Genomic DNA, 25,119 nt, shown 5'->3' with positions numbered 1-25,119 from the left:
CACGACGTAGTCCGAACGTGCCTTTCTTCAATCTCGTTGGCTACGTACGCCTCGTGCCCATCCGGCAACGAAAGCCTGGAGAGCTTTCTTGGCTCGCACTGGTACCTCGACGTCGTCTGAGAGCATGCGTGATATGTTAGAGTCGTGTTAGTGTCTACAGGGACATCGTTTTACCCCGAGTTTTTCTCTGCAGTAGGTCGTTTCACGTGAACCAGTCAAGTTCGTCCATTTGTTCGGGGCCGTTTGAATGATTGTTTTTCGATCTCCAAAAACACGCGGAATTGGTGCCGGTCGATGGGTGACAACGTTCCGCATCGGACAAGTTTTAGATAAAATCTACGTCAGTGTTGAGAGGTTAATTGAATGCAATCGGAGCTGATGGAGGACGAATCTCATTTGAACTCAATCCCCGCTGGACAATCGGCCCAGCAAAGAACACCTTCCCCATCGCGCTGCATTGATTTAAATGTTTTTAGTTCCTCAATCAAATCTGATTCCTTTTTAAATACTACCTCTACCAAACATTCGTTACCGCATATTTCGCTCGGAACGTTTAACATGTCCACATCCTCGCCAGTTTCTTCTCCTCCGCAGGTGCGGCAAGCATCTTCGGTAGCGTCATCAAATCGTAACGGACTGACTGGACTTCCAAAAGTTGGCCGTCACCGACCAGTTGTGCGTAGCCAGAGTTCGCGGATCTCGCTCCTGCGCCAGCCTCCGGCTAGTGCTTCTAGCCTCACCAGCGGAAACGAGGAAGAGCATTTCTCCATTCCCGAAAGGTACCACATTTATCTTTATATGAAAATATATTATTTGTTGGTAAAGAAAAGTTCCATGCGTTGAATTGAACAATGAAGAATTTATTGGTTACGTTGTCGGCACAGGTACGTCGAGTTTCGTGGCAGGAGTTGCAATCGTTGTTGGTGGTGGTGGATCCCATTGACCGTCATTACGTCGATCATCGTCACTGCTGCCATCATCTGGTTATTCCAACCTTACGGTCTCTATCTAAATATTTCATTTTTTAAAATTAAACTTTCAGCGTCGATGTAGAATTGGCTTGCAAGGGATCCAGCATCTATAGTCACTTTCCTTTTCGATCTCTTTTTTTATTTTTTACTGCGAGAGATACGGAGCACTCTAAAATAGGTTTGACTGACCATTCGGAAAACTAATGGGATCGAGAGTGTCAGACGACTCTCGCCCTGTCTGTCGGCTTCTCTATTGCAAATTCAGACTCCGTCGTTGTCGATACGACGAAACTGGGCCGTTATCGGTCATTCGACGCTGAACGACGCCTTACAACTGTCTTCCGCTTCCCATCGTTTTCTTTTTAAAGCTTTTCGATTCGCAAGCCTAATTCATCTCTTGAGACCCATTACGCTTTGACGTTACACGATTCGAATAGTCGCCGGTTTCAATCTATTTTCAATTAAAGTTTTTTTAAATTATTATTTTCATTTCTTTATTGAAAGGATTCCTGCTGTCCCGACTTGAGTGTTTTCACGTTTCTCGATCGCTGACAGATTTCGAAACAACGTCTTACTAATGGGCGAACTCGAAAGTTGTTTACACGATTTTCTTTTTGTGTTTGGTACCTAACCTAGAAACAATGGTGATAGGAAGGGGATAGGGTTGCATGGAGAACCGACTCTATATCTGTCTCTCATCTATAAATATGTGTAAGAACATACTTTCTTTCTTAGCGCTGAGTAGGTAGGAGGAGACGCACAAAATTTCTTTTTAACAGCCTCTATGGTTCTTGTTTAGCGACGCATAGCTGTTGATTTATGACCCACGTCGCACGTCGCATTTTGTGTGTAAGCCTTTCCAAACTTATAGCTGGCTGATTAGAACCGTGTCGGTTCCCCTGGCATCTGAAAAACAAAGACCGTCATTTGAGTTGCAAATTAAAGAAGAAAACCTTGCATTGGGGAATATTACGTTTGGATGCCAAAATGCTAACTAACCATACAGAATTAATGACGCATATCTTTATCCTTGTAATTTTTTTTTCGTCGTGTAATGAAAATTAGGATTATTTGGTTACCAAGAATACTCGAACGCTACGTTGGCGGAAGAGCAGCAGCAAGACGAAGTGTGTACGACTCCTGCTTGCGTCAAAGCGGCAGCACGTCTACTTGCTCGTCTCGATCCGTCGATTGATCCCTGCACGGATTTTTACCGTTTCTCCTGCGGCCGTTTCCTTGAAACCTACAGCGTCCCAGACGACTCTAATCAGCTTTCAACCCTGCAGGAAATGCAAGATGAAATGTTGCTGTCTACTCGAAGTGAGCTGATTGCCGTCTTCTTCTTCTTGTTCGATTAAAGACCAACAAAAGATTGATGATCTAGCTTTGATGATTGCACATCTGATTATTTATTTTTTTTTTTTTTTTTGCAGAAGTGCTGGAACAGTCACACGAGGGCGATGCTAACGTCAACGGATCCATCCGGAAAGTCAAAGATTTCTACGCGTCGTGCATGAGCCCGCGTAAGTCAAACCTATCGAGTTTTTTCCTTCCCTTTGGCTAGAAAGCAATCAATTGTTGTTTTGCATTCCTTTGAGGATTCCTTCGAATTCTTCTGTTGTCCGTCTTTGTTGAATCGATAACAAACAGTGAAATTAAACCTGGAATTAGTCGAGAACGGAGATGGAATGGAGTAGCTTTACATTTAGTTAAACTGACGAGTCTCTCTCCCTCTTTGTTATGTGGTTGATGGACACCTTTTTGTTCCGCATGATGACTTTTCCCCTGGATGGTCAACATTGGTTTTGCCATGACTGATGGCAGATTTGGACGATGCGGATTTTGGCAACGTCAGCGAGTTGCCACTGTTTGCTTTCCTACAGCCGGGCGAACTAGGCGCTTGGCCGTTGCTCATGCTCGAGCCCGGCGACCGGCCGCACGATCATGCGTCACTCGAGCACCTGATCGGGACCTTGGCAGCGCTCCAAGTCCATAGCTTTGTTGACATTTACGTGACGCAGGACGAGCGGAACTCGTCCCAGTACATCCTTCAGGTATATATTTGATCTTCATGCATACACAACTTCACCTACCTGCCCGTCCAAGCGTTTATTGCTTGTTAAATATATTGGATGTCGCACTGTTGGATTTTGAGGCAGAGTTGAACAAAAAGAAGATTAATTTTGCCTCAACTAAGTTGATTAAATAATAATTTGTATTACTTAGTCGTATGGTTCTGCGCAGGTTCGCTAATCGTTCACGTCTTTGAGTTAGTTTTTTAAAGGTGAGCCACTGATGGAAAAAGATTGGTATGACGTGAGCAGGAATGAGACGGCGGCCAGGCATCTACGCTGCCTTCGCTCTTATCGCAACCTCATGGAGGAGACTATCCTTCTTCTCAGTGGCGGCCGGCGTGAGCCACTTGACGAACTCGACGATATGCTGGCCTTTGAGGCTCGCTTTGCAAAAGTAATTTGATCTTTTTCTTTTGTTTGTCTAGTATAATTCTTTACAACTGAAGTAGATTATCGATGATGAAACTGGTCCCGGTAATCCCAATTTGGATATTGACAGTTGAAGAACTTCAAACGTTAGAATAAGGGGTTTTGCTGAAAAAAAGATAGTAGTAAGAAATGTTTGTGCCATAACGGACTGTGACGTGTGCAATCTTATCACAGGATCGATCTCCGTTTCCCTGTGATACAGAACCAGTTGTTTGCGTAACTTCTCCTCCTTTTTTTCAGTTTACTTCGCTCTCTTTCTCACTGTCTGCTTCACATTTTCATCTTATACCGGGGTTTATGTAGTCAAAGAGAAGAACCAGAGAACAAAAAGCTCTGAGACTACAAGACGTAAGGGATATTTTGCTGTTCCAGCCAATAATTCTCCACGATCACAGCAGTAAACCACGAGCCCGGAAGATGCGACTCAACGATGTTTGTCAGCCATCATCCTTTATCATTTTTTATAGCTTTCTTTGTTGCCATGTTTTTGGTTTTAAAAAGAAAAATTCTAGTCCCACGTCAAGAATAACAATTATCAATTCATTCTTTCTGTCTTGTATGCCATACAGATTTCCAGTACCTTCTGCGCTGATGGTGACATGATTTCGGACCCGACCAACGACTCGAATCGCACTACGAGTAACAATGAAGATCTGGAGAATGCTGCCTTCCATCACGATACCATCGTTGATCATCGCTTGAATCTCTCCGACATGGAAACCCAATTTCCTGCGGTAAACAAAGTGCTCCTTGCTTTACCGATTTTCAAAATCTCTCTTTTTCTTTTTTTAATGTATATATAAGCAACTGGCGTGATTTCGTTGCATTGTTAAATTTTTATTTTTTTTTATGGTTCCGCCAAAATGTGGGAATGCAACCTTGACATGTCTCCCTTTTTGATTAGACGTTTCCTTCCATCTCGCTCTTGCACACTCTCTATTTGTACTGTAGAGAAACATTTTGCTTCATTTCATATTTGGTCCGTATCGATCTACTTTCGATGCTAGTTCCGCTTGATAAATATTCAATCTTTTCGGGTGGTATAACTGGGAAAAGCATCAACATGAAATTCTCAATTGAGTTATGTTCACTTTTGATGGAATCGAGTATGAATCTAATTAGAACGGTTTGGGCGATGCGAGTGCCCGTGCCAAGTAGGGCGACATTTTCGACGCGCTCGGCTGATTCTTTCTTCGCTGCTGCCTACTTTATCTTTATTGATAGATTTTAGTTTTTTTATTGTACATATTTCTTCCATCCGGTAACTAAGTCATTAATTAGTGCGCATATAGACGCACCCAATGGCGTCGGCCTTAGACAGAACCGTCCCGTCGTTAACGAAGCTGGGCATGCACAAAGATCTGGCGCCGACGCTTCGCTTTGCTATCTTTAGAAAACTCGGACAAAACCCGCTTGATGAAGCTTTTTTTGGTTTTTGTTTTTTTGTTGTTACGAACAAGCTGCAACGTGCAGTTCATGCTCGACCTAATTCTCAAGACCGGGTTTAGGCTTATAGGATGTATTCACGTCACAAGATATGCAATACACTTACACGTAGAACAGCTTATGAAAACGAGACATCGTGGCTTTTAGATGGCTTGTAAAGTGAAAGGTTTCTACGCGTTGCAGGATTTCTTTCTGACGCACTAACACTTTGAATTTATGTCACCAGATCAATTGGACAGCAGCGGTGGAGACTCTTCTTCGAGCGACTGGCTTAAGCGATAAAGATCGGGCAGCTTTGCTGTTGTCTGACATGCCCGTTAGTCTGCAGTGTCGTGACTTCCTACCCGAACTGAGCAACCTCCTCACCACTACACCATCCAGGTAGGTTGTTGTCTGTCCAATCGACATCTATTCGCAATCGTAACTTTCACCTTTTTGTTTTTGTTTTTTTGTGAAATGGAAAAATATCCCTAAATAAAAATAAGAACCGTTACAAACTATTTGATATGGCGATTCATCTTCAAATCGATGCCACTCATCACCACCCGTTTCCACAAAATGTGGACCAACTTCAAACAGAGTGTACCGAATTTGGGGGAGGAGCGCATTTATCTTACCAGGTGTGTATCGTTTGCTAATGTCGCCCAATATTTTAGAATCGAGGCCCTGTTGACCTTTGTACCTGTACAGGTGGAAGCAGTGCGTCGCGCTGGTTAATGAAGGTTTTGGATTAGTGGCCGCTCATCTTTACGTTACCAAAATGGCCTCAAATTGGACCAACACTTGGGTACCTAGCGCGCATAAAATTTGTTTTCTTGCACGGCTGTTCGATGCTCATGGGGCTTCTAAACATACTGCAGATATTGCGGCTAATCGACGAACTAAAAGAGGCTTTCGGCGCCAGCATCGCACGCCAAGAGTGGATCGAAGAGGAGATGACTCTACGTCTACTAGAGAAAGTAAAACAGTTTCAAATTTTGTTACAGCCTTGCTAGTTGTCATATCCTAAAGGAATTGGGCAAAACTCATAACGAGAAGGCAGAAGAGCGTGATAATGTCCTTATTCCGGTTGCCGTGTTATTTCTAGTTGGAGGCAATGGGCTCCAAGATTGGCTATCCCAACAAAATTCTCAACCTGACTCAGTTGGATCTCGATTATCAGGAGGTACATGCAAACTTGTTTGTGATAATAATTATTTGCTGCGAGTAACAGCTTGATGGCCAATTTGCTCATCATTATTTGTAATCTGAACTGTAGGTTAATTACATTTTTATCCATTCTAGCTGCACATTGACGGTGGCCATATTTTCTTCAACGTCATGCGCATGAAACGTCACGAAGTCTGGCGCGAAATTCAAAAAGTATTTCAGCCTCCACCACAAGAAAAGTACGTACTTTAGAAATGCAGTAGTTTGTCGCCAATAGCAACAACGTATCGATTTGAATTTCTAGAGAATGGCTAGTTCAACCGCTGGTCGTCAATGCCTTCCACAATCCATCGACCAACGAGATCAGTAATACTTCCTCTCTGGTATTAGTACGCGTTCTTTTCATTTCTAAAATCCCCTTTTATGTCCATTACCATCGCATAGTTTTTCCACTAGGCATCCTTCGTGAGCCTTTCTTCAACCTAGACCTACCGAGGTATTAGAACGCTCCAAAATCGCTAACAAATACCATTTAAGTTATATAACGAGGGTATTGTTTGTTTTTTGTTTGTCCGTGGCCCAAGGTACATGACGTACGGCAATCTAGGCGTCGTGATCGGCCATGAAATTGTTCACGGTTTCGATGTCAACGGTATGTCTGTGTTCGCTGCTTTCTACCTTTGTGTTTGGCTCGCTTAATGAAGTCTGATTAAATTTTCGATTGTTGGTATGGCAAGGACGACGGTACGACCGACATGGCAACATGACGCAATGGTGGAGCGACTCGCTGATGCGTGAGTTCAGCCAGCGGACCGACTGTTTTGTCCAACAATATGCCGCGTTCACAATTGACCACATCGATAAACCGGTTAGTCATTTTTCCTTCTGATAAAGTCAATTTGACTTTGCTTTCTCTTGCGTCGTTTGATATTCTCGACACCTACGATTTTTGTCGTGCGCTGCAAAGAAAACGGGAACGGACAAACAGCAAAAAAAAAACGTCCAAAAGCGTGGCCCCGATGTTTGATAATCTTGTAAAGAAAACGGTGTTAAACAGACAGCTATTTACATATGTTTTCTACACCACCGAAAGTAGAGCTTCCTAATTTAATTTGATTATTTCAACTTTTCTTGGGAACTGTCATACGGCAAATTTCAAACACGAACAAGACAGACGTCAGACACTATTGTTGATACAAAAAAAAATTATCGATTTTTTGTTGCAAAACAGGTCGACGGAAACAGAACACTGGGCGAAAATGTATGCGACAGTGGTGGTCTCGCCCATGCGTGGACAGCATATAAGTCACATTCAAGAGCCATAGGCGAGGAGAATCATAGGCCAGAATTCCGACTGCCAGGTGTCAACTACACCAATGACCAGCTTTTTTTCATCACTTACGGACAGGTTTTTCTATATGCCCCTTCCTTTTTTGTTATGCATTACATTGTACAGCAATTATTTTGATTACATCGCGACAGATTTGGTGCGAAGTGCTTAATGCTGATGGCTACGAGAAGTACACCAAAGAAGCTCATAGTCCGGGCAAGTACCGTGCCAACGGTGTCCTTCAAAATAGCCCTACTTTTTCTGAAGTGTTTCATTGCCCAGTCGACAGTCCGATGAACCCAGTCAACAAGTGCCAACTCTGGAGCTAATGACAAATACAGTAAGTTAAAAAAAAAAAAAAAAAAAACCTTTTAAGACTGTTGGGGCGTTGACAGCCGAACAAAGGCTTTTAACACAATGTTTGGCAACAACTTCTTACTGGCTGTCAGCAACTATAGATTGTTGATCATTTTTTCATGTATAGTCGATTCCCTGTCAGTTAAAACCAAGTTTGTTAAATGCATGGCGACATATTTTCAATTATGTATACGTCACTCAAGTCAAAAATTTTTGTTTTGTTTCTACGACGTTTAACTAAGTCAAATCATTTTCAATGCGCAAAAAGAAAAATGTCATCCTGCTATCACTCGAAAGAGTTTTCTCTCACGCTCTTAATTCTTTATTTTATACTTTGCGTTCGCCGTGTTAGTTCCGTCACGTTTGACATGGTACTGCACCACTGAAACCTAGTGTATATTTGTGAAATCATGGAAACACCCATTTCTTCTCCCGTCAGCTTGCCAAAAAAAAAAATTTTTTCAAATCCTTTTTACTCTCGTGTTTTTTTAAACCAAAAAAAGAACAAAAACGTGGTTGGTGTTTTTTGATCAATTCGTGCTAATCGTGAATGTCACGTTTAAAAAAATCTAGTTTCAATTTCGTGAATTATAATCATTGTCTCACATACCTCGGTACAATTGAGTATTGAATAGTAAACGTGACTGATATGTAATTGGTATACTGTATATTTCGAATATGTCGAGAATGCAAATAACAATTCAGTCAGCAAGTTATCGAAAGAATGTCGAGAAGTCGAGAAGGAAAAGTAAACGTTCATGCAACAATCAATGTCACAGACACGCAAAGAACGAAATGATGTCGAGTAAACCGTGCTAGTTTGTGACAACGGCTATTGAAAAATTTGCGCCCTAAATTTTCCATGATAATGGCACCTATTTAGCTACAATGAAGGTTCAGGAAATTCGACACTGGGCTTGAAAATGGAATCTACTGATGCATGGATGCCCACCCCTTCTCGCTGTGACAATAATATAATGAAATGAAATCTAATGGCCGATCACAGTGATTGGATCCTGAGAATGGTGACACAAGGCTGCCTTGAAACTGTTGCTGCGAAGTAGTCCAGCAGCGGCCACCTTACTCAAGACCATCGTCGAGTTCCTCGAGTTACGCCGCCGCCTCTTGCTCTTGAGCTGTGCATCGCTGGCGCTCAAATCTGTCTGCTCCTCGTCAGAGGTAACAGTTTCCGATTCATGAATGCAGGTGATGAAAAAGTTGGCTGTGAAACTCGACGTAGGTGACGAAGGAATGACTGCACGTTGGTCAAGTTTGTCTTCTATCAAACGTAGCAGCGATTGAACTGCGTCAGGATCAGTCAATCGATAATTGGCTGACGATTTGTAAACAGGTACCCTGGACACGCGGAACGTACAAGCTAGTCCGTTCAGTGCTTGCATGACTTCCTCATCTGTGTCATCGTCGCCGGCATAGAGAATTCTGACACGCTCAGGTCCGCCAACACGTTGTGGCCAGTCGACCCCATATGTGGTCCGCATAATGTAAAGAGAAGCGCGGCCTTTGTCCCATGGTACGGGAGGTCGAGCTTCGATTGCCATTTGTGTGTGATGCGGATAGAATCCGTGCTCCCGGAACAGCTCTGCGGCTCGTTGAACCAAAGAGTCACGGCGTTCGGGAGAGGTCGTTGAAGAAAGCGCTCGATAATGGTATGTTAACAAGGCTCCCTTGTTCTCCACCCAGGCACCATTAGTGCATACCTCGCCCTGCGTAACACAACCAAACGAGTTTTTAATCCGGGAATCGATCAAAAGGAATGAGGAAGCAAAATCAATCAGTAAACGATACTAACCTCAAGGGCCGGCAGGAGGTTTTGCAATCGAATTTGATGGTCGGTTGGAACAGGGTGAATAAAACGTGATCCTATAAGACAGACCAATTTTTAAATGCCAGGAAGGTAATTGAGAATCTAATGGAAAAGGAAATACCATCCGGATGAAGGATTTCCAATCCTTGGGAGGCTGCATAGGTGATGCCTTCAATGCCTACCATCTGGCGAAGGTTATCGAGCGATCGACCTGACATAACGCAAACTGAAACGCAAGGCATCTGCGAAAGGTGAGTCAAGACACGCCGGGTTTCGGCCGACATCATTGCTAGATCAGGATGACTGACAATGGGAGCCAGTGTTCCGTCATAATCCAGCAGCAGATTGAGTTTCGTGGAATCCTCGATGTACTCAGTCAGGTACGACTGGTAGCCATGGTCGACAGGAATTAATGAAGGAGGTCCCGTGATTGCGCATTCCACTTGATCCATTTCTCGCAAAAAGCTGTCCATCCAGTAGTCAACATCCATGGACGATTCACGCTTACGCAAGAGTTGCATCCGGTGACGGCGTTCGTCGATGTCCATAACCAACGCCTTGTGAATCGTTTCGGCCACCATGTCTATCTCGTAGGGATTGACGAGCAAGGCTTCACGCATGGTTCCACCAGCTCCAGCAAACGGCGAAAGGATCAGCACGCCATTTTCATTGATTTGGCAGGCGACGAATTCTTTGGCTACCAAATTCATGCCATCACGTAACGGAGTGACTAACGCAACAGCCGAATCGCGATAAAAGGCGGCCAATTTATCCTATAGAATTTCCGTAAAAATGTTACCGTTAAGTTGCTAACAACGTGCACCACAAAATATTATTAAGTACCTGTGAAATGCATCCATAAATGTATCGAATAGGTGACCAGTCAGCAGTGGAGAAACGTCCGTTAATGCGACCGACCAGTTGATCTATTTCCTCTTTCAATGCTTTGTATTCTTTGACGTCCGTGCGAGACGGGACAGCTATTTGCATAAGGACAACACGCCCCAAATGTTCAGGATGACATTCCAACAGCCTCTCGAACGCTTTGATGCGTTGCACCAAGCCTTTCGTATAGTCGAGCCGATCCACTCCCAACACGACTCGTTCGTCTTTCATAACCTTCGTTTCAAATAACACATTGTCAACCAACCGAAATACGAAACGTGCAAGGCTTGTCCAATACGACAATACTTACTCGTGGCGCTTTGATGGCCAGCAGTTGGAACTGGTTGAAAGGAATTCCAATCGGTAGGGCCCGAACGTGTACGGTGCGATTGTCGTATTCGATGTTGCCGTTGGCGTGATCGACTCGACATCCCATGCGGCGTTGACAGCATTCGATAAAATTTGTGCAGTAGTCTTCGATGTGGAAACCCACCAAGTCACAGGCTATTGTAGAAAACAACAATTTGAATCTTGAAACGACCCATTCAGGCACAATGAAAGCATGAAACGGACGCACAACAGAGTTGTTAAAGGCAAAAAATAATAATAATAATAACCACATGCAGCTATTATTTCTTAACGGTATTATTTGTTTCCTTGCTAAATACACGAGATTTTAGTTTACACCTATAAACAGGATACGCGACACAATAGCACATATTTGAAAAGCTCGTAAAATTTGCAACGTCGTCGACTAATTGGCAAAGTGCAAGAGGAAGAGTCAGTAAGGGGAAGTCGAAGCGCCATATTAGGCTAGTGACTCATCGTCGTGCCATGTGCCTCGAGCTCTGCTGAACCATTTTGCAAAGCTGAACTCACCGTTACTTTTGAGTACATTCAAATAAAAAAGTGGCGACAACATGTGGTATTTTTTTTTTTTCCTTAGCGGGTGAAAAGCATTTCTAACATTTAGCAAATAAAAACGTGGCCTGAGGGAGGAAAGGCTAACTCCATCGACTGCAAAATGAAACAAAGTGAAGGAAAACCATTCTTGGGAAGTAAGTGTTCCATATTGATTTTTACATCTTTTCTTTTTTTTTTTTTTGCTTTTCTGTTTCACTGTTTTGCAAAAGGGCTGTTAATGATGGCTAAATTACGGGATGGCAACCGATTTAGAATGGTATTGTTTGGGTACTGGGGAGTTTAGGGCGCCATATTGTATACAAGTACTGCAACCACATTGTCTTTTCAATTTAACCTTTTGGCCTCTAGATATAGAAATTAAGCTATCAAATAGTGTCACTGAATTTATCTAATAATGCCATTTGCTGTTCTACTTTTTAACTGGCGATAACACAAACTTTCTAGAATCACAATACGGTTTCGTCGTGGCAACGCAAAAGCTTTAAAGTGTGTAAACTAGCAACGTTATCTGCTTTCGTAAAAGATGGGCAAAATTTAACAAAAACTTACCTAGAATGCCTTCTAGAATCTGATCGTCCCAAGGGAAGAGTCGCATGATGTCCCATGATGGAAATGGAATATGGAGAAAGAAACCAAGTTTGCAAGCCAAGTTCTCTTCGATAGCCACCTTAATTTGTTACGCAATTGCAAAATTCATTGCGTAAGCACGGTTGTAAGATTAAAAAAAAAATGTCAAGGATGGAATTTACTTGGCGAATCATAGCCGCGGCCAGCATAAGTTGATAATCGTGAATCCATACAACTGGTACAGGCATGGAATCATCACTTGGGTTGTTGTATTCTTTCAGCAAACGGGCACGAACTTGTCGCAGGGCATCTATTGTCTTGAGTGCAAATTCTTCATTTACTTCTTGGTACGCCTAATTACATAATTCTTTCTTTTAGAATCTGGACAAGTGGAGGTTTCTCTGATAGTTCGATTTGGTATTTACTTTCCAAGTCTCGGAACTGAAGACGGCCCGATCAGGCATGGAGTGGAATAATGGCCAGAAAGTGCCGTTGCAGCAGCCGTTATAGAATGAGTCAAATAATTCTTGACGGACCAATACCGGCTTCACCTGCTGCGACTTTAGCCCACTGTTTGGAATGTCCGGCTCCGGAATCTCATCAAATGGTCGCACGTCGTGCGATCCCGGCCAGCCGATCCACAGTCCTCCGCAGTCGATCACCACTGGCCCTAATGCCGTCACTAGCCCACCAGCACTAAGTAAGTCACAATACCATGACACGTCATTTGAACACGCGTGTTTTTAAAAGAATCAGTTGTATTTTTGCATACCTGTGTGATCGCTGTAGTTTTCCATTTGCGTTGCGCGTAAGAACAAACGGTAGCCGATTGGAAACGACGATCAACGGGGCGGACAGAGGTTCTCCCGGTTCACCTTCGAGTCCAATCGAGCCATTGGGGGGTATAACCTTTTGCTGGGATGACATCTGAAGACGTGCAAGTGTCCTCACAATAAATGGGTAGATTAAAGGGAACCGGAATGGAGGGTAATCAAACGTTAGAAGTGATGATGGAGAATGACGATGAATAGCAACTTGTCGGACTATTTAAAGAGTTTTTGTTCCAGGAGGGGTTGGAGAGGGGTTAAGAAAAGGAGGGACCTTAGGTCGGAGACGTTGGGGTTGAAGAGAATTAGGCCGAGAACGACTGGTGGGGTGGTCAATCAGTGCGGCAACATTCTCCTCTTTCCAAGTGGCAAGAGAGTGCTTCCTTTTCTTAAAGATAGCAACATTCGGAGAACGTCTCTCACTACTTTTTTAAAGAAAAATTTTCATAATTTTTCTTGAATAAATGGCAATTTTAAACGATTGCCAAGAAGTTTCATTCAGTCGCGATAACGACGTTATATTTCTAGTCACAATTGCCAAAACTTCATGCCAACGTTTTAATCGTCATCTTTGTCTCCAGCTCGCAGTTGCTATGTTAGAAATTATGGCCGAAAGAAAATCCTAGAGGATGGATTATTCTTTTTTTCTTTCGGGGAAAGCTTAAAATAAAGAAAAGGAGAAAAAAAGATGCGAGATGGAATAATAAAAGATTGGTTTGTTTGGTTCGCTTAGATCTAGACGTACCATGGCACTGCCTGGTGCCATTTACCATCACTCGATACTCACCTGTATTTACCTATTCTACTGCCATGCTGTAGTTATAGCGAGGGTTTTTCCAGATACAACTAAGGGGGGAAAACCCATGTTGACCTGAGCTTGATTTGACAATCGATACGATTGGGGGATAGTTTCCAAAACATAGGACCATTTCAATCACTGTGTAGGCCTCTCGTACCTGAGGTTTTCCCAGCCGTTATTATTTACTATTGTCTGAGATCGAAAAGCGTAAAGTGTTTGAAAAAAGAAGGAAAGGTATTAAGATGAGTCATGTTAAATATTCAATTGAAATCATGTTTCATACATGTTGACAGTTCTCGTGCGGAATGCTACCAGTATACCCTAGAAATCGGTATCTGGCCAGTCCGGTGAATTGAGGTCAAACTTAAGAGGTCATAGGTCGCGTGATGGTAAAAAAAAACACATAGGGAATAGTCCTTTTTACAGCACTTCCTGCATTTATTTTCTTAAGTCGGAGCGAGGTGTGAGATGTCGTTCGATCGGCTGGAAAAAATTACTATCGAAAGGTGATCGATTTTTTCGTTTCTCTTTTATTTTTTTTAAATTTGTGAACTCTCGTTGACACAGATCGCTTCAAATTTGCTGTGTGGAAAGGTCGCTGCTCTAAATCGATAACCAGTTACTTCGTCACGTATTGACGCATGTTTTGGCCATCTCGTTTCCACTGTTTTTTTGCTCCTTGTCTATGGGGGTAGATAAATTTTTCTGAATGGCAGCCGGACACGATCTTTCTAGAAACATCAAAGACATCTAACATGTAGTTGGTGACCTTAATTCGCAATCGCTCTCGTCCTTGAGCCAATCAAAGTTTCACTTTAATTTTCTCGCGAGTTGTAATAGCAGGTACCACTTTTTTCGATTGAAAATTTAGTTAGGAACTTTATACTGAAAGAGAGAAAGAGAGCCGACGTGGCTCAATTGAAGATGAAAAACAAGAAGCGATGGACTTTGGAAGAGGGTCTTAGGCGGAATCGGGACCAAGGTCGCTGCTCTTCTTTTTCTCGTTGTAAGAGGTCAAGAAACGGTAGACGGACAGCTGGAAGAACGGCGATAAACAAAAGCACTCGTCATACTTTCTTTTCCAATATTTCGTTGGATATAGCGCGCACGCAGACACCTCGTTCCCGGCCCACGCACGAGCCTCTTTCTTTCTTACCGCTTATCTTTCCAGTAGCCTCCTCCTTTTTCTGTATCGTTTGCTACTACGGAAACAGAATCTTCGGAAGATTTGTGACGCCAACCGCGATTCCAGAACAAAGCGGAATGTTAACCATTGTGAAAGCGGTCATCGAGCTTCATACATTAACAGGGTGAAGGCCTACATCTTCGAGTGGGAGTTCACTCTTCCGGAAAATTACCAAAGGCGCCCTCTGACGATGAACCGGGCTTTATTTGAAATAGGTTCTGTAGTGTCGTTGGTCTTTGACTATTGGATAACATCAATTGGTCGATGACATCATGGTACATCTTTAAAGTTGAAAAGACAACTTGTCGTTCCAATTTTTCGGATGCTTAAACGCCCAAAAAGGCAGCAACAGGATTCTAATAGATGGCGGTTTTCGGATAGGAATATGGAACGCTCGTTGATTTCTTCACCGTTTTGCCTTTGCGAAAACAGACGGGGAAAGAAATGAATAACAATCGGCTCTTAGCCTTACATTCAAAACCGGCGGATAACTATATGATTGATATCGTTTGAGAGGTTAGTTCTTACATGGCCCGTTTTCTAAATTTGGTGTAGTTGGCGTGTAGGGGAAAAGAAGCAAGTTTAGCAGAAGCGTTTAATCTCTAATAACATTCCGTGACTGCCAAGGGTTATTTTCAAGTCATTTACATGGCGTTAAAGGACGCTTAATATCCTGATGTAGCGGTTTGGTTATCTCCTTAGGAAAAAATTGTTACGATTGAATATTTAAGGAATAGGTTAATATCAATGTCTTGTTCCATGGAAATAAAATGCAATAGAAATTTAATCAGATATCTATCGGTTTATATTGACTAATGGCAAAAATTTTTGTTTTTCCTTAGAGACAACGTTTTTTTTTTTGCATCCCTCTGCCAGCTTCCATGTTATTGTGGTTTGATGGAACAACATAACAACGGTTTGCGGCCACTCCATATAACGTAAGGATTTTTCAAACGGATGGCTGGTATTTGTTTCAATTCCGTTGGATACGGAAGTAATGCAACCCAAACAGCAAAGACCACAACTTTTCCACAAATCAAAGTAGGTCCATTTTTGTTTTATATTACAGTATCCACGTAGTATTTTCTGATCTCCCTTCTACTTTACCTATGAGACTTTGGCGTTCCACATACGGTTTTTGAAACCTCCTTTTTTTTTAAATAATATTTTATATCATCTTTTGAAACTCTGAGAATGGCTCTATCAAGCGTTACAAAAATAGAGAAAATGCGTTTCTCTGTTGTGTTTAAAGGCTAATTTCCTCTGAATTTCCGCTGCTGTTATTGAAATTCATTTGCCACCTAATTAGAGTTGTCGGTCTGAAACTAGTTCAAGTAGTGACGGCCTTCTCGGAATTACTGTTGGCAATATAGGGAGTTTTACTGGTTTTTTTCTTGTTGAGTGATAGATGAAAATAGAAACATTTTTTTCCCCTTGGCGATTACTACGAAAGGGAGATTAACATCATCGCCTTCTCGTACTTCGCTTTCACCTTATAAATGTGATAAGCGTGCTAAAAAGAAACATATCGCTGTTCGGCGAAACTGCTTGCCAGATAGGCAGTAAGTAGCATTGTTGTATGTTCTCGAGCTTTCTCACTATAAGCTATGCATAAGCTGTCGATAATCGTGGCGGACCCTGTAAAACGGCGAAGCAAACTTTAAAGATTTTGAACTTTTGTTGTATTGTCGAAAGAAAGGCCATTCGTCAGGTGTATAAATTTAATGGATGAGGTTCCGATCATTGGCATATTGTGGAAGGACTGCTCCTCACTTGTTACGTGAATAGAAAATACGTTTTCAATATGGCATCCATTTAATTTCTACGTCTTTGTTTTTAGTTTAAAAACGTATCTTTTAACCTTAACAGATTTTTCACGAGTTGTTGATCAGTACTTCCCGCGGACGCAATGTCCAACACGATTATACTGTAGTAATTATCACTGAACCAAAACAAAACAATGTTGTGGCTTGGATTGAAATTGTGAGAAAATCCCTTTTTTTTTGGAGAGGTTCCACGTACCATTTGATCAGATTTGCCCTCTATTTTGCACATTTCTATTTAAGTTTCTTTCTTTTCCTCCTGCTTACTAGCGTTACGACATTAAGGTACCATGGCAATTACTTTTTTGGGTCTATAAGTGCGTTGCGTTAATTGCTTTCCGTATCGTCCCATCAAATCGTTCAGCCTCATTGGCACGTTACGACCTCCAAAAGACAGAAACATTTTCTTACTGTTACGTATTTTTATGTGGCCATTTCATGTCACTGCCGTAACGTTTTACAACAGCGATATTGTAACACGCACTTTTTTCCACGCTCGTCAGTGATTGTCATTGCTGGTTTTCTTCTCTCTCTGGACCGATAAAAGCCTTGAATTTGGGTTTTTTGGAACATGAATCCAAACTAGCAGACGGAAAACGTTCACGGTGACGTTGTCAAATGAAAATTGCTCACTGAGTTGAGAACGCGCGGCGCTTTTTGCGAGCGAAAGGTGCCAAAGAAATCAACGGTTTAAACTGACATCACCATCAGCAGGTGCACATTTTTATACACAACAATAGATAGCCGCTTTCCTCCGTTGTTGGGCATCTTGTCGTGGGCTCATTGGTGAGTCGGCAACATTATGATACTAAGTAAGCCTTACGTGCAATGTGATACAAAGCGATCGACGATGACCGCTTCGAAACTCGTCTGCGCGCTGCCAGAAGATGAGTCATCGGGTCAGTTAACTCAGCGTAAAAAACACCCTTCTGCGTCATTTTCTCCTGTAGCAACAACAACGCCAAAAAATAAAACCGGTGATTTTGCGCGAATCACCTGCGGCTTCCAACGCGGATATTCTTCTTTGTGTAGGAATATGTCAAATGCAACGTGTGGGGAAAATAAATCCAACGATTTGACATGTGTCGGACATGAACTAGTCTTATCCAAGCGTATTGCACACACGGGGATGTTAAACAAATTGGCCATTTTAGTTGCCAAAGCCCTGAATAGTTGATGACGACCACAAGCTCGTTTATTTATGATTAAGGTTACTAGGACGGGTCGGGTGTCGTCTAAACAGCGCAATGATGCAACGAACCGGTACCGTAAGATGTAGACGTGATGACTGTAAGTGGTAACGAAACGGACGGGAAATAACAAAAGAGCCCTCCAGATGCTAGTCCATTTACTTCTGCGTAGCTCAGCATAATGGCTGTTTTATTCCGTTGGATTCGGATGCTGTTAAGCATTGCGAGGATTCGTGACCAATTGCGTAATGCAGCAAGACCTTCTAAAACCAAATTTTTTTCTTCTAGTTCTTTGAGTTCTCCTACAAAAACAAATAAAAGAACCTACCATGCCTTTTAACAGAATGTAGTCTGTATTCTGTACTTCTTCGTTCAGGGCATTCAATTCTTTTTTGTAACGTAAGCAATTAGTGTAATCAGCGTAGTTTATAACGACCGCGACTCACGGGAAGAGGACTAAAGAAAAAAGCGACCGCCGTTAGCCATTTGGTCCAGCACGATTCATCAAAGATGATTGCGGTTTGCTTCAAACGATTCATACATCCTGAAGGAAAAGACAAAAGGAAAATAGGAATGCGGCTGTACGTAAGAAGAAAAAACGAAGGACCTATTTTTTTTTCTATTTATTTTACCCCCTTTTTTTTCTTAAATAGAGAAACTATTGTGATTTTTCCTCCTTTAGACTCACCGTTCTCCACGGTTTAAGTGGCTGTTTGACGATGCCATAACGTTTGATGTGTTTTTGTTTTCTTTTTTTTTTAAAGCGAACGAAAGAAAACAACTTTCGTACGGTAAGAGTTATGCTCTGGAAAGCCGAATATGCTCAAACCGTTGACCAGTTGCGAACAGCATTTGTTGTTGGGTACGTCTTTTCAACGCAGTTAACGATACGCATGGGTCCAGTCGCTCTTTCAATGACCAAAGGTTTATTACATGGGCTTCTTTTGATCTCTGCTATTCCGCCTTGTTTTTCCTTATTCGTTTCCTTTCGTTGCCAGTCTATGTCCATACAAATCACGCGTATCGCTTTCAATTAGACAAAGTTATAGGCGAATGCCGTTAAAATATGCCCGCGCTCATACTAAACTATCTCTAGCAATATGCGATGCGCTCGAGGACCATCACTTACGTATTTATCAGCATTTTCACCTGGAGAAACAAAAAGGTTCTTTGTGTTGGAAAAGAAAGCGCTGTCCGATCTCTATGAAAATGCTTTTAAATTTGTTATTTATGAGAGATTGTACGAGGGGCTCGAAGCTATTTGACGTCTGTTGCCCGATACGCCAATGCCAGGTTCAAAAGGGAAAATAAAATGAGCCACTGCAACAGATGTTCGAACACTCTTTGCTCCTTTCTCCTCTACTGAATTTTCAATTCCGGCACTACGCCGTAGTCTTCTACTTTCTCCCTTGGCGCTCAGCCGAGCATGATCCGGTTCTGTCATTATTATACACTCGCGTAGGAAAACCCACTCCAATCCAATACACGGAATTGAGAAGAACCTGGGCCAGTAGCCCTTCTGTTGCCGTATTCTTGATGAAGAATTGGGGCTATCTTATTGCCACCAGCGCATGGAAAAATTACCGATCTATGACATTTGGTGTAGGGAGAAAGTTGTTCACAAAATCTTCTGCCACTTGCGGCGAACAGAAACGCGAGGAAATTGTGGAAAGAGAGGCATGTAATACGAGGGAGGGGGGTGTTGAAAAAACTCGTGGCAGCGTCGTCGTGCTACGTTTAGTGCAGCGGGGGAAACACCTATCATCGCTCCAACAGTTCCACGATTGGCAAATGATGGCCAACGTAGCAGTCGGTCCGTTTCTCGCTACGTTTGACGATGTCGAGTAAGCGACTTTCGCTTCAGAAGCGGAAGAATTTTTTTTATTAAAAAGATTAGAACTCAGCTGGATATTGATACTTGGCCGTGCGTAATTCAAAACGGAAAATGTTTAGGATGAGAAAATCAGGCAGCGAATAAAGATCTTACCAAAAAACCCCGCTATTTTGTGCGCTCTAAAACAGGTGGGCCTGCCTTCCATGAAATTTCGTTGCATGAAGATACTCAAATGAATAGCGCAATGGGGAAAAAGGGAGTGAACAACTCCGCCTTTATCTCGATGGTTGGGAGATAGATCATGATCATAATCGTGACTGTCGAACAAGCGAAAAAAAATGCTATTTTCGTTCGAAATGTGAAGAAATGGAACACGGATCGATTAACTGACCCAAGAGTCTTGCAAATAAAAATGTTGGGATGTTGAGAATGAGCTCTACGCTGTTCCACCTTCACCCATCATTATACAGGAATGATGGCTGACGGTAATCATGTAGGCTTTTCTTTTTCTTTTTTGGGGAACCCAGTCCTATCGTTTTGAAATTGCTTTGAACGTTGTTCCAAAATCTCGACATCTTTCATGCTCTGTTTTTCCCTCTTCTAACTCACGCGTGTAAAATTACTCAAATTAATAGCCGATTCACCTCGTTCATTTAAAGCAAAAAGGCCATGTTTTTCTTCGCTCGGTAAAAAACAAAAAACTGTTTGTGTATTGGTTAACTAAATACTTAAAGAAGAAACAAAAAGATAGAACGACCCGCGGTGGATCGTGGGTGTAGAGCTGTCGTTGTCCTACAAAATAACACACATAAAGTAAAAAAAAAAAAAAACGATGAGCAAATTCAAATGATGATGACTGAACTGAGGGGAGGATGGCTTCCAGTAGATTCTATCTTATCTCTTTTTTTTTGTGTGCCTGTTTTTTTTTTTAAACCATTATCCTCCTGCGGCTTTCGTGTTGTTTCATTTCAAACAAAAATATTATGATACGTTGGCTTTGCACTTAAAAATGGTATACTACCTTATCATAAAATGTATCCAACCTAACCGCTCCAATTTTTTGTTCGACGATGAGAAATAAAGAGGTTGCATTGATGCAATGCTTCTTTTTTTAGCCGAATAAATGTAAATACCGATGCCACTGGATACAGATACTCCCCTCTTGTGCTTATGTAGGGCGACCAGTCAATGCTGATGGAAATACTTGAAGTTGGCTGTCGATATCAGATGCGCATAGTGCGAGTACGAAAGAGGTAAATGTCCATAGACGTCAGAGAGTTTCCACTCGTTCCGGATCGACTTGGAATAGTGAGGTGGAATCCAATGACGCGCGTCTTCTTAGCAGTAAAAAGCCAAAGGGCGATGATGTTTAAATAAGCCCCAATTATCTTTCAACCAGGGTAATGTAAGGTACCGAAGGCGATCCATTGCAATCCTTATCATAAGTTGTATAGCTACCGCTGAAATATTCGCATTCACTAACCGCGCTTATTCCTGACTTGTTCGTGTTTTTGTGTTTCACTTCTTATTGTTTATTTCTAATTGCTTTGTTTATTTTTTTATTTTTATTGGTATTGTATTAGTTTTGTTTGTTTTTTAAGCCTTGTTTTCTCGATCACGCAGGACGTCTTTTTTTGCGTTCAGTTTGAAAATTTACCTGCTGACCTTATTCTGTCCGCCAAATCCGGTTTTTCTTCAAGTCTTAAAATTTATTTTTTTGCCATTTCCAGTTTGTCAATTATTTCTCTCCTGGCATTTTGTCCTTTATGAAGACCTAAAACTCAAGACCGACCTCGTGTTACGTGTCAGTTAGCAGTGGGTAGCAGGATCGCGCACTTGGAAGTCTCTGTACTTTAGTACCTTGCATCGCACAATTGCACCTTTCAGTAACTGACTTGGACTGCCGGACCTTTTTCACACACCTCTTGTGGTAAGTTTGAACGAAACGAATTTCTTTGGCGTCTCAAGTGGTCCGTATTATTTGAAAAACTAGCGTGCGTCAACCAGTAGTGTCATCTCCTGTGGTGTCAACACCATAAGAAATGGATAATGCAAGCAAAACATTAAAGATGTTTGCTTTTGGGGTTACTATTCCGGTGATTTTTTGTTTTTTTTTTCCAATCAATTTCGAAACAAGTGGGTGGGCGTATCAAACGATACGCACAAAAACGTTTCCATTTATCGTGAAATAAAGCCACAGTGTCACGACAGACTGACGACCGCCCTATTTCCAGGACAACGAGACAATATATTGTGATGGTGAACTGACGAGGAAAGTTCATGAGGCTCATTGTCACAATGTTGACGAGGACGAATGCACGGATGATAGGCTTAGTGTTAATGACATTTCCGGATATTCAGTTGAGTGACTACTTGGAATCCGACAGCAAGCAAAACTAGCAGTACCGCGGTAGTAGTCGAATGTGAATCCTAACATCCGCAATGAAATCTAAAAAAGGCCGAAACGAAAGAAAAAAGAAGTCGAAGCTAAAGGGAAATTGTGGCAAGTGAAAGCCGGGCAAATTTCGTCAAATAATGCGACCGAATTCTTTTGTATAACGTTTTCCCTCCTTTTATTCTAATTTCCTTTTCAAGTTTTTCTGGTTATTGTCACCAGAATCGTCTCAATATCGAGTTCTGTAGTTGTTATTTTCTTCCTCGTTCATTTTTTTTTCTTTAATTCTCTTTGGGTTTCGGTTTTTTAACCATTCCAATGCCGCCGCCTTTTTTCTTTCTGCCGCAACGGTAAGAATGGTAAGAAGAGGAAACCTGAAACGTGAGTTGCGCCATGTGGCTCTTTCATACGCTTATGGGCGGATGAGGACCGCATTCGAGTGCGTGAGAAGTCGGCAAATGGACGACGGAGTCCACAGAGACTCACCTACGTCACGTTATAATTCATCCACAAACTAGGGGCATCGACTACGATCGAATCTCTTAATTTAGTCAAGAATGAATCACGCGCAAATCGAAGCCATTCTAGCGGAAAGTGTACATTTTGCCTACGTCGATAAAGAGATGGTCAAAGAGAAAATGTTTCCCGGTTATGTTTATACTAAACACAAATTCTCACTGAACCGATTAAGCGTTGCGAACGAGAAAATCGCACGCGAATCAGTGACCGTGAATGTCCTCGTGCTCTGTTCTGACCATAAACGGAAGGTGCTCCGGTCAGATCGAGTACTTGGTAATTCCCACATTTTTGCTTTAACGGAGTCTAGTTGAAGTTTGCGATACGACGAAAGTATAGGTTTCTGAATTTTAAAAATAAGTTGAAGGGGAAAAAAAAAGTAGATTACCTTTTCATTGCGTCGTTTTTGACGCAGTTCAATGAGACGTACTAAGAGAACGAGGCAAAATGAAGGACGAACCGTGACCAGTATCTCTCCCCCAATCAACCTGAAATGAGTGAAAGCGTCCATTCTAGACCTCGCAGGCCAAACATCACGAAAGACAAGGGCCGTGGTGAGAAATTAGGTAGCTCATTAACGACTGAATTCTTTTCCGTACAAAGTGTCGCACCCGTTTTTTTTCATTGCGATAATCAGAGAGACTAACGAAAAAAGTAAACCGCTCATAATGACTACTTGATTACCCCCTTTTTCTCTTCACATCCAGTTGATCCAGAAGACTCAGTTTTGATTCACTTCAATATTTCGCCTCCCTTTTACAGTAATTTGTTGGTCATTCCCCTTTGTATTCAGCAAAAATTCAAAACAAAAAGCGAAGGGAATCTTGAGTCGGTTTTCTGGCTTGAATTACCCCTGGCATTTTGGCTCACGACACGCAATTCTTACCGAGTTCATTTTCAAGAGAGGGAGCATGCCGTTGACGCTTAACGTGCGGGTTGTTACGGACTAGCGATCAATGGACAGCTGTTGCATAGACTGAGAACTGCATATGAGCCAGGCGTTGTATTCCGTACGGGGAAAAAGAAAATAAATCCAAAATAAATAGTTAAACTCTCGACCTAGCGGTACTTCAATCCACATCTTTTGCGAGGCTTGTGTGAGTTCCTCAAGCTCGTTGTTTACTGTATTCTTGGCGTTCGCTTGCCGCCTGTGTCCAGTGCACTGGCTACGTATACGCAGCCGAGCTGCGGTTTGATGCTGGCCCTGCCGTGTCACTTCCGTGCAACGGGTCCTCAGGTACCGTCAGCCCCCTCGGTCTTTTCTGGTTGCAGTAGCCCGTCGTCCCAGTGTAGTCTGAGCTGTCAAGACTGCGCCACCTCTTTCATTTTATTCATGTGTTATTCAGTTGCTCTACCCCAAGTTATTCAAATGGAAGTGAGCTGCGTTCATTGACAGTGAACAAAGAAACAATAGAGAGTTAAATCCACTGGTCTTTATCGCTTCCTAAAGTTAGTTAAAAGTTTTGCGGATGAAGGGTAGGCGTCGTAGTGAAAGCATTTCTTCGTCATCATCGTCTTTAAGTAGCGCCAGCCATGGCCGTTCGCTCTCGCTCCATCAGGCCAAGTCGCTGGACTCGCTGGACCGCGATGAGCCATCAACTGGCAGGGCTCAGTCCGGCCCCGCGTTGCCGTCATGGAAACAACGACGGGACTATCAAAGGCTGAGCAGTGAACACCAAACAACGTCGACGCTATCATCATGTGAAAGCGGGGAGAGTAGTAGCTGCTGGAGCCAGAATGATGGGACAACTCAGTCCAGCAGTAGCCGAAGCAACAGCAGCGCTTTGACTTGCGACAGTAGTGATACTAGCAGTAGCCAGAGCACAGCGGGAAGCGTTCGTCCTCGTCAAAATCAATATCATCAGCTGAATAGTCATCCTAAACAGCATCAACAGCAACGGGCAGGCAACGACTGCAACATGCTGGCCATTTTCAGCTGTTGCCTTGACAACCGTCGTCAAAGGATGGCATCACGTAGCACCAGCCGGTGGACGGAAACGCCCGAGTATGGGAATAATGCGCTAGTGCGGTCCTGCTCGTCTGCTTGCAAGTCTTGGGATGACTCCTCCGACCAGAGTAGTCTCAACGAAATAGGTCATCATTTCGGTTCGCACGGTAACGCTACGGACGGACCCTTGATCATCACAAAAGTACCTAACCAGAGGTACATAATATTTGATTTCATTAAATCTGCTAAGCGCTGGGTGTTCCTGCCGTTTGGAGAAAGCACGTGCAATCGTGAGTTGATATGCTTCACATATCATTCAGAAAAGACTCTCTCCGCGTCCCCACGCCCCATTCCTCTTAGTTGATAACTAGAAACGATGTGTTTGCGTAGCTAACGTAGTATCAAAACTTTGGTGAAAGCGGACCAGCTGCCCGCCTACCTTTTGTTTTCATTGACACGCCATCTAATCTTTTTTTTTCCCTGTGTTTTTCTATTGGCCGTATTTTAATAGCTTGTAATCGCGAAAAGTAACGTAGAAAAACGAAAATAACGCATGATGACCCAAACTTTTCTACTGGTAGAGGTAGTCTCTCCCCCCCTCTCTCTTTGGGCCACAAGAACAAAACCAAAGCTGCGGAACAAC

The 25,119-nt window shown here is 42.6% G+C and overlaps 3 protein-coding genes across 11 annotated transcripts in view; 2 read left to right on the top strand and 1 right to left on the bottom strand.

The window, feature by feature from the left end:
- The window catches only part of LOC116919139 (membrane metallo-endopeptidase-like 1), an 11,871-nt gene extending 3,459 nt beyond the window's left edge, over window positions 1–8,412 (top strand). For 2 of the 9 annotated variants that reach the window (XM_032925039.2, XM_045170982.1), the window contains exons 2-20: window positions 595–779; window positions 885–1,000; window positions 2,037–2,291; window positions 2,405–2,494; window positions 2,796–3,025; window positions 3,246–3,440; window positions 4,045–4,209; window positions 5,148–5,302; window positions 5,407–5,541; window positions 5,612–5,708; window positions 5,782–5,880; window positions 6,009–6,086; window positions 6,206–6,309; window positions 6,375–6,436; window positions 6,515–6,566; window positions 6,655–6,722; window positions 6,808–6,938; window positions 7,302–7,478; window positions 7,553–8,412. In XM_032925039.2, the coding sequence (XP_032780930.2) occupies window positions 595–779; window positions 885–1,000; window positions 2,037–2,291; window positions 2,405–2,494; window positions 2,796–3,025; window positions 3,246–3,440; window positions 4,045–4,209; window positions 5,148–5,302; window positions 5,407–5,541; window positions 5,612–5,708; window positions 5,782–5,880; window positions 6,009–6,086; window positions 6,206–6,309; window positions 6,375–6,436; window positions 6,515–6,566; window positions 6,655–6,722; window positions 6,808–6,938; window positions 7,302–7,478; window positions 7,553–7,729 (2,571 nt within the window). In that variant the 3' untranslated portion in view covers window positions 7,730–8,412. Of the gene's footprint in view, window positions 1–186; window positions 780–884; window positions 1,001–2,036; window positions 2,292–2,404; window positions 2,495–2,795; window positions 3,026–3,245; window positions 3,441–4,044; window positions 4,210–5,147; window positions 5,303–5,406; window positions 5,542–5,611; window positions 5,709–5,781; window positions 5,881–5,932; window positions 6,087–6,205; window positions 6,310–6,374; window positions 6,454–6,514; window positions 6,567–6,654; window positions 6,723–6,807; window positions 6,939–7,301; window positions 7,479–7,552 lie in introns of those variants that run through there. The other 7 variants (XM_032925037.2, XR_006644314.1, XR_004391794.2 and 4 more) reach the window with 7 other exon arrangements.
- Window positions 8,410–12,992, bottom strand: LOC116919140 (alpha,alpha-trehalose-phosphate synthase [UDP-forming]). Its single transcript, XM_032925043.2, has 9 exons — window positions 12,731–12,992; window positions 12,384–12,654; window positions 12,141–12,311; window positions 11,941–12,058; window positions 10,778–10,971; window positions 10,426–10,701; window positions 9,704–10,355; window positions 9,568–9,638; window positions 8,410–9,481 (listed from the first exon to the last, which is right to left on the bottom strand). Exons 1-9 carry the CDS (start codon window positions 12,883–12,885, stop codon window positions 8,747–8,749), a joined length of 2,643 nt encoding a protein of 880 aa, XP_032780934.2. The 5' UTR covers window positions 12,886–12,992; the 3' UTR covers window positions 8,410–8,746.
- Window positions 12,520–25,119, top strand: part of LOC116919137 (serine/threonine-protein kinase CST20) — a 26,683-nt gene continuing 14,083 nt past the window's right edge. The window contains exons 1-3 of the mRNA XM_032925030.2: window positions 12,520–12,658; window positions 15,613–15,811; window positions 21,348–21,547. The gene's annotated coding sequence lies outside the window, so the exon portion shown is untranslated. The remainder of the gene's footprint in view (window positions 12,659–15,612; window positions 15,812–21,347; window positions 21,548–25,119) is intronic.

This window comes from Daphnia magna, linkage group LG3, assembly GCF_020631705.1.
Source record: "Daphnia magna isolate NIES linkage group LG3, ASM2063170v1.1, whole genome shotgun sequence".
Lineage (NCBI taxonomy): Eukaryota > Metazoa > Arthropoda > Branchiopoda > Diplostraca > Daphniidae > Daphnia > Daphnia magna.
Note: the sequence above shows the minus strand (reverse complement) of the source record. Positions and strands in the feature narration are given on the sequence as shown.